This window comes from the organism of the source record quoted next, unplaced genomic scaffold (assembly GCF_019419815.1).
Source record: "Pyrus x bretschneideri cultivar Hongxiangsu unplaced genomic scaffold, Pyrus_bretschneideri_v1 Contig61, whole genome shotgun sequence".
Lineage (NCBI taxonomy): Eukaryota > Viridiplantae > Streptophyta > Magnoliopsida > Rosales > Rosaceae > Pyrus > Pyrus x bretschneideri.
Window position 1 is genome coordinate 860055 of NW_025999800.1, and position 19224 is coordinate 879278.

The 19224-nt window shown below is 34.8% G+C and overlaps 2 protein-coding genes across 2 annotated transcripts; one reads left to right on the plus strand and one right to left on the minus strand.

Moving 5' to 3' along the window:
• Positions 1–13878: 13878 nt before the first annotated feature.
• On the plus strand, positions 13879–14590 carry LOC108865820 (protein SENESCENCE-ASSOCIATED GENE 21, mitochondrial-like). The gene is made up of 2 exons (XM_018643351.2): positions 13879–13987; positions 14124–14590. The coding sequence occupies exons 1-2, from the start codon at positions 13950–13952 to the stop codon at positions 14377–14379; spliced, it is 294 nt and encodes a 97-aa protein (XP_018498867.2). The 5' UTR covers positions 13879–13949; the 3' UTR covers positions 14380–14590.
• Positions 14591–16108: 1518 nt separating this feature from the next.
• On the minus strand, positions 16109–19013 carry LOC103930675 (translation initiation factor eIF-2B subunit alpha). The gene is made up of 5 exons (XM_009340036.3): positions 18544–19013; positions 17586–17738; positions 17330–17471; positions 16754–16995; positions 16109–16483 (listed from the first exon to the last, which is right to left on the minus strand). The coding sequence occupies exons 1-5, from the start codon at positions 19006–19008 to the stop codon at positions 16277–16279; spliced, it is 1209 nt and encodes a 402-aa protein (XP_009338311.2). The 5' UTR covers positions 19009–19013; the 3' UTR covers positions 16109–16276.
• Between the last annotated feature and the right edge of the window lie 211 nt (positions 19014–19224).

Below are 19224 nucleotides of genomic sequence, written 5' to 3' on the forward strand. Positions count from 1 at the left end.
AAGACTTCTGTCCACACAGAAGATATATATATATGCATATATAACCAAAAATATATACAGACACATGTAGCTGTTTTGCTTTTGTTAATGGGATTATGCTGCTATCTCATGAGCCACGTGCTGCACTTTTGCTTGCTCTATGATCTTATCTTTTACCTCGTCTGCATTGCCCTGTAGGGTTTAAAACAATAGTTAAAGTTAAGAAATCGGGTCTTTGAGTTTTGGAGTTGAAATATTGCATTTCACATCTTTTGGTTTGTTTGTTTGTTTGTTTGACCCTATAAGAAAACGAGGGAACTTTTTGTTTGGTGTTGTTGAAAACTTTGAGTAGAATCCTTCTACATTGTTTCATATTGGTCACCACTAAAAAGTTCTTTCACTTTATAAGGTTTTGTCCTTATTAGAAAGTGATTGAAGTGATGAACCTTGGAGAATAAAATTGAACTCAACCTTGGAATTGGGTTTTGAGGTGTACTAATTAATTGATAAAGATGGGCTTTGAGGCTCAGACTCTAATAATTAAATTCTTGAATCAATTATTTTTAATTATTTTTAATTAATTTCGAATTTAATTAATTATTTTTTATATCAATAGACTCATCTTTTCAAATGAAGTCTGAGGTGATGAAAGTACGCCAAAGAGCAAAGCACCCCTCTGAGAAGACGTCTCCCAACAGACACATCTCATTCTCATACATATTGCGAACATGCATAAACCTATTATATGTACATCTATCTGCATGGCATTTAGAACACCGAAAAATAAAATTCTTCTTCTAAAATCCCAAACATTCTTACTGAGAGAACCACAAAAAATTCGCCAAAAGTCAAGTTTTTGGGGGTTGGAATTTTGACTTAGATCATTGAATCCTGGTGAAGCAGACATTTGTAGAACTAAAAACACTAAGTAGGGACGAAATTTCTGTTTTAAGGATATTGCGGTACGTAAGCCTCGATCTTCAAGTTTGTTTGTTTAATATTATTTTGTTTTGTTCATACTCTGTTAAATTATTTATTCGTATTTATTATTTATTAGCATATATAAATTTATCACAGATTGTTGATATATCTCCAATAGGTGCAACATGAGAAAAACGTGATAATTGTGAAATAAAACGTATGGATGAGTACCCTTTTTAATAAATTGTTTTCCCTTTCCTTGTCCCCTTTATTATGAAGTAGACAATTCCACTCAAGAAATTTAAAAATAAAATAATAAAGATAAATGACAAAAAACTACCTCAACTATTAATCTGACTACACTTTCATACCTCATCTTTTAAAAATGACAATGTCATACCTCATCTTACGAATTTGTGCCAATGTCAGACCTCTGTTAGTTTTTCTGTTACTTTTTCTATTAAATATTGATGTGTCCAAAGACAGTACCCACTCACTAATCCAACTGGATTAAAAAATAATTAAATATATTTTTAATAATTAAATATTCAAAAATTAAAAAGATTAAAAATTAAAAAACTAAACAAATAAAAAGGCCTAGGGATGCGAGCCTTGATTTCTTCCACCCTCACTAACCCTTCTCTCTCTATTCTCTTTATCTTCTCCTGCATCCCTCTCCCACTCTAACTCCCTCTTCTCTCTGCAACCACCGGCACCGAGGAAGAGAGCAACGGAGAGAGGGAGGAGAAGAAAGGTCTAAAGGCGAAGAAAGTTGAGGTGGGAAGGAGAGGAGGGTTTTGACGGCCGAGAGGAGGAGGAAATTGAGAGGTCGAGAGGAAGAGAGAGGTCGTAGGAGGTGTGGGGGTCGACGATGAATCAGACAGAGGAGAAAGGTCAGAGGAAGGACTGGGTGGATAGAAGGTAGAAGGGTGATGGGTGTGGGTTTGTTTGTTTGTTTGTTTTTTTTTTTTTTTTTTTTTTTTTTTTGGGCGTGGGATCTGGGTGTGGGCTTGGTTTTTTCGGTTTCTTCAGTGGGGTGGTGAAGATGGAGGAAGAGAGGCGGCGGTGGGGTGGTGAAGGAAGGTTAGGTATGGATGGACTAGGGGAGGGATGGGTCGGGTTGAGAGGTGGTGGTGAGGGAATGACGAGTGTGAGTGGGGAGAGGGACGGAGGAGGGAGACCGCATCCCAAAGAGAGGAGAGAGAGAAGAGAGAGGGTGGTGGAGGAAGGTTGGGGAGACGGGGAAGGGTTTGGTGGCTGTCAAAGAGAAGAAGAAAAAGGGTTGGTGCAGGTGGAAGGGAAGGCAAGATCCCTTAGGCCATTTTTTATTTTTTTTAGGTTTTTATTTTTTATTTATTTTTTTGAATATTTAATTATTAAAAATATATTTAATTATTTTTTAATCCAGTTGGATTAGTGAGTGGGTCCCTTCTTTGGCCACGTCAACATTTAACAAAAAAAATGACGGAGGTCTGACATTGGCACATATTCGTAAGATGAGATATGACATTGTCATTTTTAAAAGATGAGGTATGAAAGTGTCGTCAGACCAATAGTTGAGGTAGTTTTTTGTAATTTATCCAAATAATAATTATAGTTTGTTTGGAAGAGTCATGTTAAAAAGACTATTTTTTTTACTATATTTAGTAAATTATATATGTGTCGGTGATGATCGGATTTCTTCTTTAAATAATTATCAAATGCCACATTATATAGTTTACAAAATATAATGTAAAAAGTTATTCTCACTATCCGAATTATCAAAAGTTCTCATTTCATTATATAATAGTCATTTAGTGGTTAGTACTACGATTTAGTGACAGTTCTCTTTACTTGTAAATAAAAGGTCTTAAATTCGAATCTTATGAATTTCGAATTTGGAACCAATTTATTCTTCAGTCCTTATTGGTGTAAATATATCGATAAAAAATATATTATAATATTGGTATATAAGAAGAAACACAAATTGTTAATAGAGAGAAAAATAAAAAGTATCAACAATAAGGAAAGGAAAGCCTATTTATTTTTTTGCTATCTAGGAGTTTATATAAATAACTAGGATTGGCAGATCGATATCGAATTTAAATATGAAACATTTTTAAATTAATGGTTCATGCTGCAGTTAAGAGTTTATTTGCACTGCTTCTGTTTCTTTGTGGTTGTGACTATGTTGGCAGAATGGCAGGTATATTTGCTCCCTTCCTTCCTTCTATATGTTGGCCTTTGGCCCTTTGGGACTCGACAGATGTGCAGTGAAAATGGCAAGTCCCGGATACACTCATGTAGTGAGGTTTTATCCAAAAAAAAAAAAAAAAAAATCGATATATTTTGAGTGTGTTGCGATCACTTCTTTGGGAATGCTCCTAATATACCTAATTAACTTTTAATTGGTTACTTTGTGTGCTTTAACGGTATCCAAAAGGACCGCCTAGCACCACCGCCAATTACGTTTGTGGAACACGGCAACTACGAGTGCGAAAGAAGGCAAGAAAATGAAAAAACCGCCTAGCACCACTATCTAGGCACCGTTTAGGCCGCCTAGGAGCGTTCAGGAGGGCACCTAATATCTTCTCGCTTTTCTTCACCTATTGGTACCTAATTAAAGTGGGACTTCACCTACCAGCGTCTAGGCAGCCACCTAAACCGATTGTTAGAACACTGATATTACTTGAAACATAATATATAAAAAAAACATCCGCTAGTTACGCACATTTTCTTATGATGAGAGTAACCTTATATATTGCTCATCTGAGGTCCTATAAATGAGGCTTGTGAGGATTTCTTCTATAGGACCCTCGGATTAATTTAATAGCAGATCGACATGTGAGATTAAACCATGTCACTTGAAATGAAAGAGAGATATTGTGATCATATTATAGTCGCCTTTATTTTTTAAACCCCTTCGTTTCACTAAAGAATCTTTTATACATTAAAGTAGTGCAGGCGCAAATGAGATTTATTCTTGACTTGATCATCTTGATGAGTTAATCCACCTTAAGTTCGATCCAGACAAAATCACAAGAATCAATAGCTAACCTTGGAGAATCGAATTTAAACCTTTTGATTCTATACCAACCCAGCTCAAATCAATCAACTCAAGCATATTGTCAATTTATTTATTGGGTATGATCAGTCAATTGCCTTTTTTTAGTCCTGGAACTATCTTTCATTACAGGTAGCTCTGCGTTTTGATTTTGTTGTACCATGATCAATTAGCTGTCAAGCAATTATTTATTTAAAACAACAGATGGGTGGATCGATATATCTTTATCTGATACAAAATGTTATTAAGGCAGAAAATAGTAAATGTTCTTGTAAATACAAAATTTTATGCAACGAATAAATTAACACGTGTATTAAATAAAATTTTGCATTAATGAGTGTTTAGGGTTATAATTTATGTGGTTTATTCTTTTACAATTGAAGTGGGTTTGTAAATATTTCAAGATGGTCGTGTCAAAATTCCAAATTTTTATTCCGTGTCATTTGACTGTGGTGAAGAAATAAGTGATAACAGTGCTGCTTTTCCAAGTTAACGTTTCTAGACGTTTTGGCCATTTTGACGATTAAGATGGCGTTTTTAGAGGAATATTTCTTCTGAGGATTTGAAGAGGATGTGTCAATTTTTTTAAAAAAAATTATTTTGGGACCAAATTGGATCTGATTTAGTGGGTCAAAAGTGTGATTTTCTCTGCCGTCCAAATTTTACCTTGAATAGAAAAAATTTCTTTATTATTATAATTCAATTTCCACATTTATTAGAAGACCATGTTTAGGTAGGTTAAGGAATAAAACAATATAAACATAGTGTAACCATGTATTTGGGTTATCTACGCACTACTTTGGAGAACTCAACATAGCTTTGGATTTTGTACTTACAATTACAAGGTGTTTTCTATCATTCTTCTAATAATATTTTGCTTTTTGATTATAAATATGTGGAACTAATTCCTTTTGCTAGGCAAGGAGATGAGTCATAGCATGAATATGTAGTTTTTATCGATTTATGTTATGCGTGCTTGCTTTGAATAATTAATCACCGCGTTTAAACTATCTATATGTGTTAATGCTTGATCACAGTAATTGGATGAAATTTAGTTGGAATATCACCTTAGAATTGATTAAGTCTTCATGTGATTGATAATTATAAATTCACTGAAATTGAATATCACACTCTTAAGGGTTGTATGATTTTTCAAAAGATTTTCACAAAACTTAATGAGTCTTGCATGTTCATATTTACTTTGAATATCACAAACGGATTGCATGTTAGATATACATTCCTGTTTGAATAAGAATATGCATTAGGAAAACCTAATATTCAAAGCATGTATATGGTAATTCATAAGTAATTAGTAGGACTACATAAGAATGTTAATGGCGACGGCTAAAGCCTAATGCTTTTTACATTTGATTTATCACAAAATTATTTTCATTTCTTCCTTTTGCCGTGTTTTACAAAAACCAATTTCAATATTTTATTTTTCTGTTTTTACTTTAATTCAAAATTTTAAATAGTTAACTAAGAATTAGTTTTAATTAGAAATTATTCACATAAATCCTTGTGATGAACAACTTTACTTGAGCCGTTTCTACTATAATCACTCTGTTTTCTTGCAAGTAATTTTAAGTATTTTTATCCCTACTTTTGTAGGTGATAAAAATCCTAGCAAATATTCCTCTGATTCGATCTCCAAAGTAGAATTCAATTCAAAGATGATGAACATTTGATCTTGAATGGGGCTTGTGGTTTCTTTAAGGGCATCGTGGCTTGATCTTAAACGAAATTGGACCACGAGTATTGTCAACTGGTGGGTAGTCTTTGGCTTTAGTGGTGGATAAATCTACACTTGTGCATGTTGTGCTTGTTGATTCTCCATGAGCTTGATGAAGAGAACAAGAGTGTTTGGGTATTTTAGTGTTTGCCTCAGTGAAAGAGCTTTCTAGTTTCTCCAAGACTTGAGCTTATTTCGATTTCTCCGAAGTGACATGCTATGTTTGGAATTTATGAGACACACGTAAACCCTGACAAGTTAAAATTCAATTTGTTAATGAATATTTATTTCAGCGAAATTACATATCTACAATTTTTCAGGATCTTTTCTCCCTTAACCCCAAAAATAAAATAAGAACTGCAATGATAGGTGTAATGCAATTAAGTAGATTCATCATATTATATCTTGGTTTTGGTTTTGCTGTGTTTATTTCTACGTGGATACATATATTTTGGTTTCTATTTGTTTGCTTTGGGCTATCATTAGGGATTAGTCCTCTCTTTCGAAACGTGTACTTCATGCTTTGAAAGAAAAAAAAAACTTATTAATTTAATTAAGTATATTGATCATATGTTAAGGAATCAATACATGTTTCATAAGAGTGAACTGAAGGAGGGCGCAAACTTTTACATCAACATACATGATACCCAAAAAAAACACAAAAAACTTTTACATCAACATACATGATACACAAAAAAAAACAAAAAACATTATTAAAATAAGCACCATACTGGGCACTAATTAGTCGGTGACTACTAATGTCAATGGTCACGATAATAGTGGCCATTAGGTTTTTCTGCCACTTTGGCGAAGTGCCAATTGTGTTCATACTTGCATGACATTAGTAAAATCATCCAATAAATAAAATAGGACTACTCTAAAAGTTATTATTTAATAAACAAAAACAAAACTATCTCATATTTTGCTCTCACACTACTCCCGTTTCATACTTCTTTTCATCATTTCATTAAAATACTACAAATTCACATGCATGACATGTATTATATTACTAATATTTGAACACATACATATAGGTTTCTATATTTACAATGGGGATTAACACATTTTGGGATTCAAATACAACTTTTTCTAAATCAAGGTTTTTCGATGAACAGCTTTGATCACCATCCCTATGCATCCATATATCAGTGACAATTAGTTCAAGACAAAACTCATGTGCAAAAGGAAAATCTTCAAAGATGATCCTAGGCTCCTAGCTTCCCACCTTACTTTTTCAATTTTGTTTGTTTTTTTTGTATCTTTTTAGGTGATTGATAAATGATAGTTTAAACTGTAATATTCAGAAGGAAAGAAAAGATAACAATATATATCGTGCATTGTCTAGCTCGCTTTTCAAATAGATCGTTTAATTTAGGTTGTAGTTAATCAATCTTTTGTTTCGAAGAACACATGTGGAAAATTAATTAAATCAAAATCGCAAAAGCCAGCCACAACCGGATTTCTCATCGATTTCAGTCTGGCTATACACATTCTTTTATCCTCCAATTTTATATATTTTTATGTGCGTGTTTGTGTGTAATAAAATAATGAAAACAATGATTATGAAGGGGAAAGAAAGGCATGACATCCCTTCAAGGATCAAGTTAGTGAGTAATTTAAAATGAAAACAGAATAAAGGCATATATGCCATTTTGTACGATTTAATGATATTCATCTTTACTTGTAAATAAGAGATCTTAAATTCAATTCTAGCCAAAGGCAAATTTGAACCACATTATTGCTAACTCATTATAAAGTTAATCCCACCCCCTTTCTCTTTAGTGCAAACAATATCATTTGTTAAAAAAATAAAACAAAGGCATATATAGATATATATATATATATATATATATTTAAGTGTTATTTGCACCCCATATTAAGCATTTTTATTATATATATATATATTTTTGTCACAGAGAAGTGCAAGATGACTTCTTTTTTTTTTTTTAATACAACACTATATTTGCAATTTTACACTAATGGGGTTGGAAGACTTAAATTGGTTATGAACTCGCTATTTACAATATTTGAATCTATGACTTTTTTTTTTAATTTTTATTTTTATTTTTAATACAGCACTATATTTGCAATTTTACGCTAATGGGGTTGGAAGACTTAAATTGGTTATGAACTCGCTATTTACAATATTTGAATCTAATACCTCTCACTTACAAGTGAAGAGCAATACCAGTAAATCATAGTAGTAAGTGATATGATCCTAGTTAGTAAACACCCATTAGAAGTTTTCTTTTACAAGAAAATAAATTAATAAATAATACTCAACGATTCTAGGGGAGAAGGGATCAAATTTAGGACTTTGGGTGCAATGGTGAATATTCTTAACCAATTGAGGCATCCCTTGCACACTATTTTCAACCGTTGAAGTGAGTCTCTAGAAACCAATGCAATAATTGTTGAGTTAAAAATTAACCACATCCAATAAAAGAAAGACACGTGGATTATACGCTCACTATGACGGTTTTACCCATAACGTCATAAGCAAACCACAAATTACCTCAAGGGAATGTGACATTTGTTTGCCTCATGGATAATAGCAGTGGCGGAGCCAGAAAACCATCCTAGGAGGCCTTTTAAACCATATGAAAGAAGTCAGATAAAAAATAGCAAATTCATTAATTGAAGGAAATTAGATCAAATTTTTTTTTTCTCTATTATTAGTAATGAAAAAACAAATATGAGGGATACAATTTTAAAATTTGTATTTAGTACTTAGATAATTATATTGTAAGAACATAACTTGTTTTTCGGCTTTGATAAAAATGATTAACACATTAGATTCGCTCACAAATCTAAGGTCATAGCTCAAAACTACTATGTATTATGAAATGTATATTTCAAGATCATTGAATCTTCTACAAGACCTTATTTTATATAAACTGACTAGAAAAGAATTGGTTTCTATATAGGAAAACTGAATTACATAAGGCTAATTATATGGTACTTTTGGGAGGGGGGTTTTCAAAAATTAAAATGATAGTTGGCATTCGCAAGAATTGAACCCATGTATTACAGAAACTTTCAAAGTCAACTAACCAATAGTCCACATGCTGATTATTGTGGTAACTTACAGACTATAAATACTAATACTAAAAATCAGAATGGGTCTGGACCTACCCTAGTCTCTATGTGGCTCCGCTACTGCATAATAGACCGTTGGGCCACTACCGTACTTCAGATGCTTTGGGCCCATGATACGTCCTACCATCAGGCTATACTCGACCTAATGGTGGCAAGAAGCCAACTCTTTAGAGTCTCCTTTTGGGTGTTTGGCGCTTTAGCACTCTACCAACAGGGATCTTTAGGACTACTAGCTAACAAAACTAAAGAGACTAACCTGCAACATCAAGGATTGCCTAGTATAGTCTAACCTCCCCTCTTAGTTACCTACTAGGTTTCAAATCTATATAAATAGTCAGGTCAAGCAAAGAAAATGGTAAGCGTCACTTATTACTTCGAACTCTCCCAAGTTTTTATTTTCTCTCAAAAACTTCTCTGACTTAAGCATCATATGGCCTTTGGTGGATAACCTCCTTTTTTTTTTTTTTTTTTTTTTGGGTGTTCGTTGATTAGGCTAATGGTGATTGTTCTTTTATAGGTAGAATTTTGTCAAATCAACCTTGTACAAAATTTGAGTCCACAATAGTTTGTTCGGCTATGGCCCCACAATTGACCAAAAAGAAGGAAAAAAATTTAACTCTAAAAAACAAAAGATTAGGACTAATTTATTTGAGTTCACAAAATATTTTCAACATTAGGATTGAGTCAATAAGTATTTTGTAAATATTTTCAACATCAGAATTGAGTCAATCAATATTTTGTGCTTTTAAGGAAAGGCCAATGAAGATTTTTTTTTTTAGCTAGTGTATTGGCCTTACTAATTGAATAGGGAAGTTGTTTTAACTCACATTAGTTGAAGAGGATGACTTCACGAATTAGGCTAACAATGTTTGTGACACCTCACATCGTCCAGGGGAGTGGATCCTGTAAGCCTTATTTGTATATTCTCATCTCTACCTAGCACGAGACCTTTTGGGGAGCTCACTGGCTTCAGATTCCATAGGAACTCCAAAGTTAAGCCAGTAGCACGCGAGAGCACTTCCAGGATGGGTGACCCATTGGGAAGTTGCTCATGAGTTCCTAGAAACAAAATTGTGAGGGCATGGTCAGAGCCCAAAGCAAACAATATCGTGCTGCAATGGAGTTGAGCCCGGGATGTGATGGGAACCTGGGCCGTGATGTGACAATGTTTGTTCTTTTGTAAGTAAAATTTTGTCAAATCAGCTATGCACAAAATTTACATCCACAATAATATGTTGGGCATTGGCCCTACTGTAAACCAAAAAGAAGAAAAAAAAAAGAAAAAAAAAAAAAAGAAGCAAGAGTAGCTTATTTGAGCTTACAAAATATTTTCAACATTAGGATTGAGTTAGTCAATATTTTGTGTTTTTAAGGAAAGGTTAATGAAGAAATTTTTTTTTTTTTTAACAAGTGTATTGATGGATTGTTTTTATAGACTTTAGTTAAAGATGATTTTTTTTTTTTAAATTGGACTAATGCTAGAAAATGAAATGACCATTGACGTATGCCAAAATATAAATATGAGATATGCTAGTAACCTTTGCATTTTAGACCTTTTCGTTTTGACAAATGACACGTGTCATTTTTTACACAAGAAGCAAGAACTTTAATGTTTTTGTCTAGGAATTAAAGATGAAAAATAGAAAATATACATTAAATCTTGTTTTTGGATAAACAATGACACATGTTATTTGTTAAAGTGAAAATGTTCAAATGCAAAGGTTAGTACAAATGTTGCTAACACTCTCTTGTAAATATTGGTCTAAACCATATTATTATTTTTTTTTAAAACCATATTGGGGCAAGGTTTTGGGTAACCCTATATAATGAGTCCATCCATTATTAGGTACTAAACTTGCAATTTATAAAGTTGAACTTTAGAGCTAGCACTTAAGTAAAGAAAAAAAAATAACTACACCGTAAAATAGCCGTTGGGATGGGATATGGTGGCATGCAAAGCCGTCAGTTGTGGGTTCATCCAGCTGCCGCTTTGCCGCGTGCATGAAAGTGGAGCGCATATGGGGTGCGGCGGTCTTCAATTTGTAGACGCGTTTACGTGTATTATGGGAGGCCTGCCACTAACCTGGCTTATTTTTGGGCTAAATCTGTCCTAATTTTAGGTTTTATTACAAACTCAAATTTTAGCCCAATCGTTGAAGGATATTTTGTGTGGGGGGGGGGGGGTGGGTTGAAAACCTAAAATTTAGATTTTAACCTAACCACTAGAGTTGGTCTAAGTCGAAGACCCCAAACTAAACTCACTTGGATGTCGAAAGTCTTTTCAATTTTATGTATTTTTATCTATAACTAATTACTTATTGAGTGGCTCTGTTAAAATCTCCTAGAGTAGCATATCATGTTGTAAATAATCTCACTCATTAATTTCTTCACACATGTAGATAACAAGAGGTCATAAAATGTAAAAAAAGATAAGGATGCCCATGAATCTTCCATTTCTTTTTTCCCCATATATATAGTTCGGCTGTTGCATTGGGAATCAATGGCTTTTGCAATTTGATTAGAATAAGGGTTTGCTAGCTGGACTCGGCTAAAAGCGAGTCCCTGTCGATTTGCTGGAAGAATGTACATAGGGATTGCATGGACATTGCCTGCCATTGGAGGACCAACTTTTGCAGAAATTGAACCTTCTCTAGTGGTGGTTTGAAAGCGACTCACAAAAAAGTTTGTAATGTGACAAGGCTTCATTCAACCAGAAAGCTAAAATCTTCGGGACAATCCCAAAACTGTTAAATTCAAACAGCCCATGTAAATTGGGGCAAAATTTTACTGGGTTCAATCAAAGGTTCAAACTTTACACTGAAATTTTAACATGGATGGATAGCTGTAAATTTGTTCAGAAAAAGTGTTAATTCTGTCTGGGATTTTAAAATTTTTGTTCATATTCTGCAGTTGTTATTTTCTTGGAGGTGGGTGTTTAATTCCATGGTATTGCTGCTATTAGCCTATTGCTATACCTGGTTATCCTGGGTCATGGAGGTGTCCAGAGACGACTGCGAGGTAGTCTTTGACTCCATCATCTTGTAGCAAAACTCCTCCACATGGACAATAGTTGCTCTAAGCATCAATACGCAAATTAAAAATTACATGAATTTGGATGGAGTCATATTTGTTCAAAAAGAGTGTGCTGGAAAGGTGAGAGAGATGACAGAGAAGCACGACTACACTATCTTTCTTATCATTAAATAAAGTTATTAGATGGTTTTTAGTTAAAATTCAAAGCTTTATTATAACTTTTTTCATTAGTTTTTCTTAGTTAAAATTCAAAGTTTTATTATAACTTTTTTCATTAGTTTTTCTTAATATTAATTGTTGATGTAAATGGTGTCTAGCAAGTCTATGCAGGCTCGCTTTGAGAGTGGGTTCCCTTGGCATTTTTCTTAGAATAATTGGCTTGAAAAGGTAAATATTGGTGCCGTTATCCCGAATATATGTGTTGGAGTGTGAACCAATATTCTAGTATCCTATTGAGTAATTACTCAAAGCTCATGAGGGTGTGATTAACGAGAGTTTGAAGTTCCTTGGTAACCCTAGGTATCAGAGGTTAAATGTAAGCATATTATACGTTGTCGCACTGTAATTAGGACCATTGATTAGTTAATCATTGTCAAAATATTTGACACAAATTCACAATCTAGTAACATGATAGTACTTTCTGCTACTTGATAGTATAGCAGACATGATTTTATAATATATGCATTGAAAAATCCTCATAACTTACGATTATTGGGTTCGAGATTATTATACGTATTGATTCATCGATTGTGTTTGGCCTCCATTGAGTTATAAGTTAAATGTGGGACATAATAAAGGATAACTAGAATTACAGACCCCTCCGTTAAGTATAGCTGTAAACAATACTAAAGGTTGGTCATTCAGACAAATACTTGCCTTGCAAGAAAACATTAGTTGTATATGATACGATTTCTATGAATCTGCCACTCAGTGTTTCCCAATATTAAAGGAATAAGATGCAATATTCAACCAGTCCTTGCCCCTCAATTAAGGAGTGGCAGCACTCTACTCAGATTCATCTTTTTTATTCTGGTGCGATGTAGATAGTTGTACGCTAAAAGCATAAAATCCCAACACTTAGGTATTATACATATACATCATAAAAAAGCAGATTTTCCATTAACACCATCTGATTGATGGAGTCATGCAGCTAGGTTCTCAAAACTCCTTTTTTTCACAAACAATAGTGTTAAGATTGGCTTAGTTAATCCGTAATCATCTTCGTAATTATTGCATGTATTATAGAAATGTAACTTTCTAATTGTAAATCTGTAATCATCTTCGTAATTATTGCATGTATAATAGAAAGAACAATACTTGGCTACTCAAAGATGAGTAAGAGCTAATACTCAAAACTCTTAGTGTTTTAATTATAGAGCTTTGTGATTATGATCATAACCGTTCATACTATAAATCACAATGTAAAGATCATTTATGTAAAAATAAATTAAAACTAAGGTCGTTTGGTTAATCTATTATAGCAAATACATAGACGGTTTATAATGCTTTTACCAATTATGTTCATTTGTTTTCAAATAGTTTGATGACTAAACAACCTTATTTTTAATTAATCTTTTGTAGAGGTGATCTTTATCGGGTGATTTATAATTTGAACGGTTCTGATTATAAATACGAAGTTCTATATATTGACAATGAACAATTTTGATTAGGAGTTCCTACTCATCTTTAAGTAGCTTAGTATTGTTCTAATAGAAATGTAATTTTGCAATTGTAATTAGTATAGTATTCCGCCAAAAAATGAATTTATGTAACCCTATATATTATAATATTTTGTGCTAATCCATCTAAGGAGTCATATGTCTAATAGATAGCATTAGTAGATTAACTTGTCAATTGTTACAGGAAGAGAATTGATAGAGATCGAACCACACTAGTGTGTATAGACTTAATTACTTTCCACCACTACGATAAAGCAACATTTGCGTTCCTAAAACTCTACTGAATTCTAATACTATTTTTTTTAATAACAATCGCGTCACAATTTTTAAATCAGTTAAGATAATTATATATCCCCTCATCCTTATAAAACCCTACGCCTATATGTATATGCCAGAAGTTCTTCAAAGATCCCAACTAAACCTTACGCCTATACATCTCTGTTTAATTCACGTTCTCTAAGTCATGGCTAAGGTTCCTAAAATATCTTCTCTTCTTCTCAGGTTGGAATTATGAGTTTTAATCAGAATTATACCTTTGTTTAATTTCGTATAATTTGTCAAGGGCGATATTCCTAATATTTTATTTTGAGTTTAGTGTCTGAATTGTTATCTAGGGTTTTGTTTATAATCGTAACAGGCGATCGTATAAGGCTGCAGCTGAGAGCGTAACAGGGCAGAAGGCGGCAGCGACAACGTTGAGGACAACAACAGAATCCGGCGGTAGAACTGTCAATAATAGTGCAGCAAAGTATGATGGTGAACATAAGCAAGCTTTTTGGATGCAAGACCCAAAGACGGGGAACTGGATTCCGGAGACTCACTTTGGAGAGGTTGACGCTGCAGAACAGAGGGAGAAGCTCCTCCGTAATCCCAATAACAAAAACAAACTTTAAAGATGTGGCCTGTTATGCTATGCAGCCATGGCATATACATATTGCTGGACTTTACTTGGAAAATAAGTTACAAGTTTATATATTTGTTCTCTGTTTCTTCAGCGTGACCGCCAATTTCATCATCATCAGATGACTATACATATAACCCTCTTTTCTATTGCTTTCAAATGTTCAATAGAGTGTTCCTATTTTCTAAATATCTATTCCTATTCCTGGGAAGAAAAAAAACTAATAAAATTAAATCGATGAGAACTAATTAAAATCGATTTTATCTCTTAGCTTTTTTCGTTGACCATTATTCTTTATGGTTTATCATTTAACAATCAAGAAATGACATGTTTACTTGAACTGGAAGTGTTATAAATCGGAATATGACGCATAATTGTTCAGGGTGTTGAGAAGTTATTCTTCCAAAGTTGATCAGATAGCAATTCAAGATGAGCAAAATGGTACCAACAAAAGGCTTATTATACCTATTGTTCTAGTTGACCTGAAATTCCCAAAATTGAAAGGGGTGTGCTATCCACACACCCTTTTTTACTTCTCACACACCCTTTGTTAATTTCTATCCATTGATATTCTTTAATTCAACCGATCCGACGGCCAAAAATTAAAAAAGTGTGTGAGAATTAAAAAGGGGTGTATGGATATCACACCCCAATTGAAATTAAACGAGTCGTGAGCTGAGATGATGATAAACCATGTTTCTTACTTAAATATTGAAATTAAGATTATGCAAATCAAACGATTAAACAATTTCCAATAGTTGATTTTTGGATTTGGACCTTTAATAGGCAACTTAAAAGTTTAGACAATTTCGACCAGAAAGTAACATCATACAATGAAACAGAGATAAGACGGAGGAGAAAATCCGAGTGAAAAAGTCGCTAACGTTCTCTTTTAGCTCCAGTCTCTTTCCATGGACTCTGCATCCAACAAGTTCCACATTTTCTTTACTTTCGTTTTCACTTTTTTTTTATCCTCTCTCCTGTCAGAGAGCAATTTCTCCGACACGCCAAATTTTCAATCCTATCAAAATAAGCCTACTCGAAAGAGTCAGGGATCTCTCCTGACCCTTAAAAATTGATTCTGTTGAGCAAGCAATCGTGACCGTTGAAATTTGATCCAAAAACTACAATTATTATAATTTTTAGAGAATCTCTTATTTATAACCGTTGTATCAAATTTCAACGATCACGATTACTTGCTCATAGACTCAGTTTTTAAGGGTAGACTCAGTTTTTAAGGGTCCTCTCCTGATCCCACTCGAAATGCCCCTTTGCGCAACCACGTGTTATAACTTGTACTCTTTACGAAACCACCTGCTATAACGTATACTTTGCGCCGATTCATCTTAAGTGGATATGCTAGCAAAACATTATAAGTAAAAGTTGAGCAAATAATAAATCCACATGTTATAATATGATACAATGTACCAGTTTGTTCTAAGAGAATACATGCAAAATACTATAACAAGAGTAGAACACCCAATAAATCGCAAACCCGTAGAATGAAATAACATTAAGGAATAGGTTCATAGGTTCATGGGCCTGTAGACGCAACTATTACTTGCACGTTGCTACAAAATAATTGTTTTTTTTTTCTTTAAACAAACGATATTATCTACACTAACGAAAGGGAATGGACTTAGCAATCTCACAATAGGCTAGCAATAATATAGTTCTAATTCGCCTTTGACGATAATTGAACCTAAGAGCCAAATTTAACAAAGAAAGATTGACACCTACATCATATCACATAAAGGTACAAATTTAACAAAATTGATCCGTTCATGGCCTAATAACCAAAATTCTTCCCTCTCACTTGAATACTTTGAATACTATCATTTGGGGGGTGGGGGGAGTTAAGAAGAGGCATGTTTCTATCAGGGAAAATATCACAAGTATAGCTGAATAAGCTCATCGCTGACCACTGAAGGACTTAGCACTCCCAGATCCGTGAAAAGCAGAGTAAGATATTGCGGAGGAGTATAATCACGGGCAGACTTTTCAACTTCAACCTTGGATGGGATGGGTACCCCAAAATCTATGGGACGTAATGCAGGGGCCATGTCTTTCTGGTCCAACGGATATAGGCGAGCAAACTGGAAAACAACAAATCAAATGTGTGATGATGTTTTGGAAACTAATGAACAAATGTTGATATTTGGATCCATAAATTCCTCCATTAGATTGCAATTTCTACTCCCAAATCAATTATAAATTTCCACTTACTTATATAACATGTAGAAATGACACTGCCAATGAGTAAGTGACGTGAAGTGCCGTATCATGGGATAAAACGATTTACTTTGCTAAAATATGATATCACATTTTCATCCACTCGATATAGGATCGAACACATTTTGGCATACCTTGTAGCTTTCAGCAGCCACATAAACCGGTTTGTTCATGCTGTGTGCCACTAAGGCAATTTGAAACGTTCCCATCATATTGATGATACCTCCACTTTCAACCACTCCATCTGCCCCAACAAATACCATGTCAACCTCATCCATGGTATATGCTGCTGCAGAGTCTATTAGAAGCTTCACGGGAACATCAAGCTTGGCCAGCTCATTCGATAATCGTAATCCTGTCCTGTCTGGTCTTCCCTCTGCAGTTTACAGCATAAAGATTAAATCATAGGGCAGACAAGTAAAGCAGAACCACCCATAAGGAAAACAGTTTCATACTAATCCTACCTGTTACAAACAAATCGAATGCAAAGAACATAATTCAAAGCACGAAAAATGCCAACCTGACTAGTTTTCTATTTGGTCAACCTGTGTTGATGTAAAAGAAAAAACAGACCAAGAATCCAAAATCTCTCCATCCCATATAAGAGGTGCCAAGAGGATGGAGACTCTAATTTATGTTGTTAACCACGTCCTACTCCAGTTTATGTGCACACAAACATAACTCACTGCATCATAAAGGAAAAAAAAAACCTGTGCAGAAAACTCGAAAGAGTTTGTTGCTCTGTGCCGCAGTTTTTAATACTTCTAGAACAACTCTTGAGAAACCATGAACCAAGATGGTGCAACCATCAAATATAAAGTCTTGACTAAGCACAGCAATGATTCTGCGGGCCTGCAGTATTAGAAGTGTGACTCAATAACCGGAAGATGACAAATAGTTAGAGTTGTTAAACATACACAAAAAGATTTGTGTATTACATCAAAGTGTTGTGTATTAGGACAGTACCTTCATCGATATCTCCCCAAACTTCTCTGCCCGTTCAATTAAACGAGACTTGGCTGAGTTGAAGTCCTCGTACTCTAAAGCTGAAGTTCGAGTAACATACCGAATGAACAGGTCACATCCAGCCGTCAAAGAAATAGAGGTCGTGTCCCATGACTGAAGCACATGACGGGTAAATCAAATTAATCCAAAAATCCAAAGATTTCTACTTTTCTACAAACAACAACAAAGCCTCTTCCCACCAAGTGGGGTCGGCTATATGAATCCTAGAACGCCATTGCTCTCGGTTCTGTGTCATGTCCTCCGTTAGATCCAAGTACTCTAAGTCTTTTCTTAGAGTCTCTTCCAACGTTTTCTTTGGTCTTCCTCTACAAGATCATAATTTTTCTTTTGTTTACAAGATCATAATTTTTCTTTTGTTTTCAAGAAAGGAAAGTGTTATTGGCACTCCAAAAATCTCATTCTACACTCCTCGCATTTTTCTTTCCTAATATAGAAAGTTTGGAGTGTAAAATGAGATTTTTGGAGTGCTAATAACAATTCCGGCAAGAAAAATGAAGATTATAACTTGACATCTCATATGATGCTGCAACTTGATCTAACAAAATGACATCTCATATGATGCTGCTTCTAACGAATGGAAGCAATCCAGACGACAAGACAAGCAAGTTAGAAAATCACCAAATAGGAAAATTTTCGTACCAAGTTCAATTGCCCCAAAAACTAACAATGCAATTCAGGGACTTGAATTCTGATTAACACATTTTTTATTATGATAATTTCAGAAAGGCAGAGGCTTTTCTCATAGAACAACCCCTAAATCACTGCCTTCCAAACATCTATACAGATCCTGATTAAGATATATCAGAAGGGCATGGCAAATCTTCGACAATCCATTCACAAAACCACAAATTTTGAAGACTGCTTTTTCAGTGAAACAAACAGGGCATAGTGGACTCACTTTCAGAGACTCGGAGGCCTTCTTGAGCTCAATTTCGAGCTCCATCATGGTGGTGGCCTCACTGGACCGAATCACAGACGCCAAGGCCCGAATCGCCGCCACGGCCTCCGCCAAATCGGGCTGCTTTCGCCAGCTATTGAACTCCTCGATGACGCTGAAGGGCTTGCCAGAATTAGACCCCGGCTTAGCTTCAACCTCAGCGGTGATTGGCCCTTGCTCGTCGGGGTTTCTGCCGACGGCGGCCTGGGCCTGGGCTAGCCAGTCGCTTGTGATGACGCCGTGGTGGGCCGCCCGGGTCTGGTAATAGGCCGAAATCTTAGGGTTAGGGCTTTGCAGAGCGTCGGCCATGGATGATGACGGCGGTGGCGGGGAGAGATTAAGAGACTCAGGTTTGGAGGCTAAGACGGCGGCGTTTCGCTCCTCGTCCTGCTTGTCGAGAATGAAAGAGGCTGATCTCCACCACATTTATGCCTACGTGGAGGGTTGAGTGGGTCGTCACTTTTTCGAATTGATGAGAAAATCAAAGGCGAATCTACCGGGAACTGTTGAGGTGAGGTTCCGGTGAGTGTAATTAAGCACTTTAAAGTCAAACAGCAGGGGATTAGATGTAATTACACCAAATGGGCTCATATTACATACATCCATGTCGGCTGAGAGATGTAAAGTAAACGACGGCTCCAT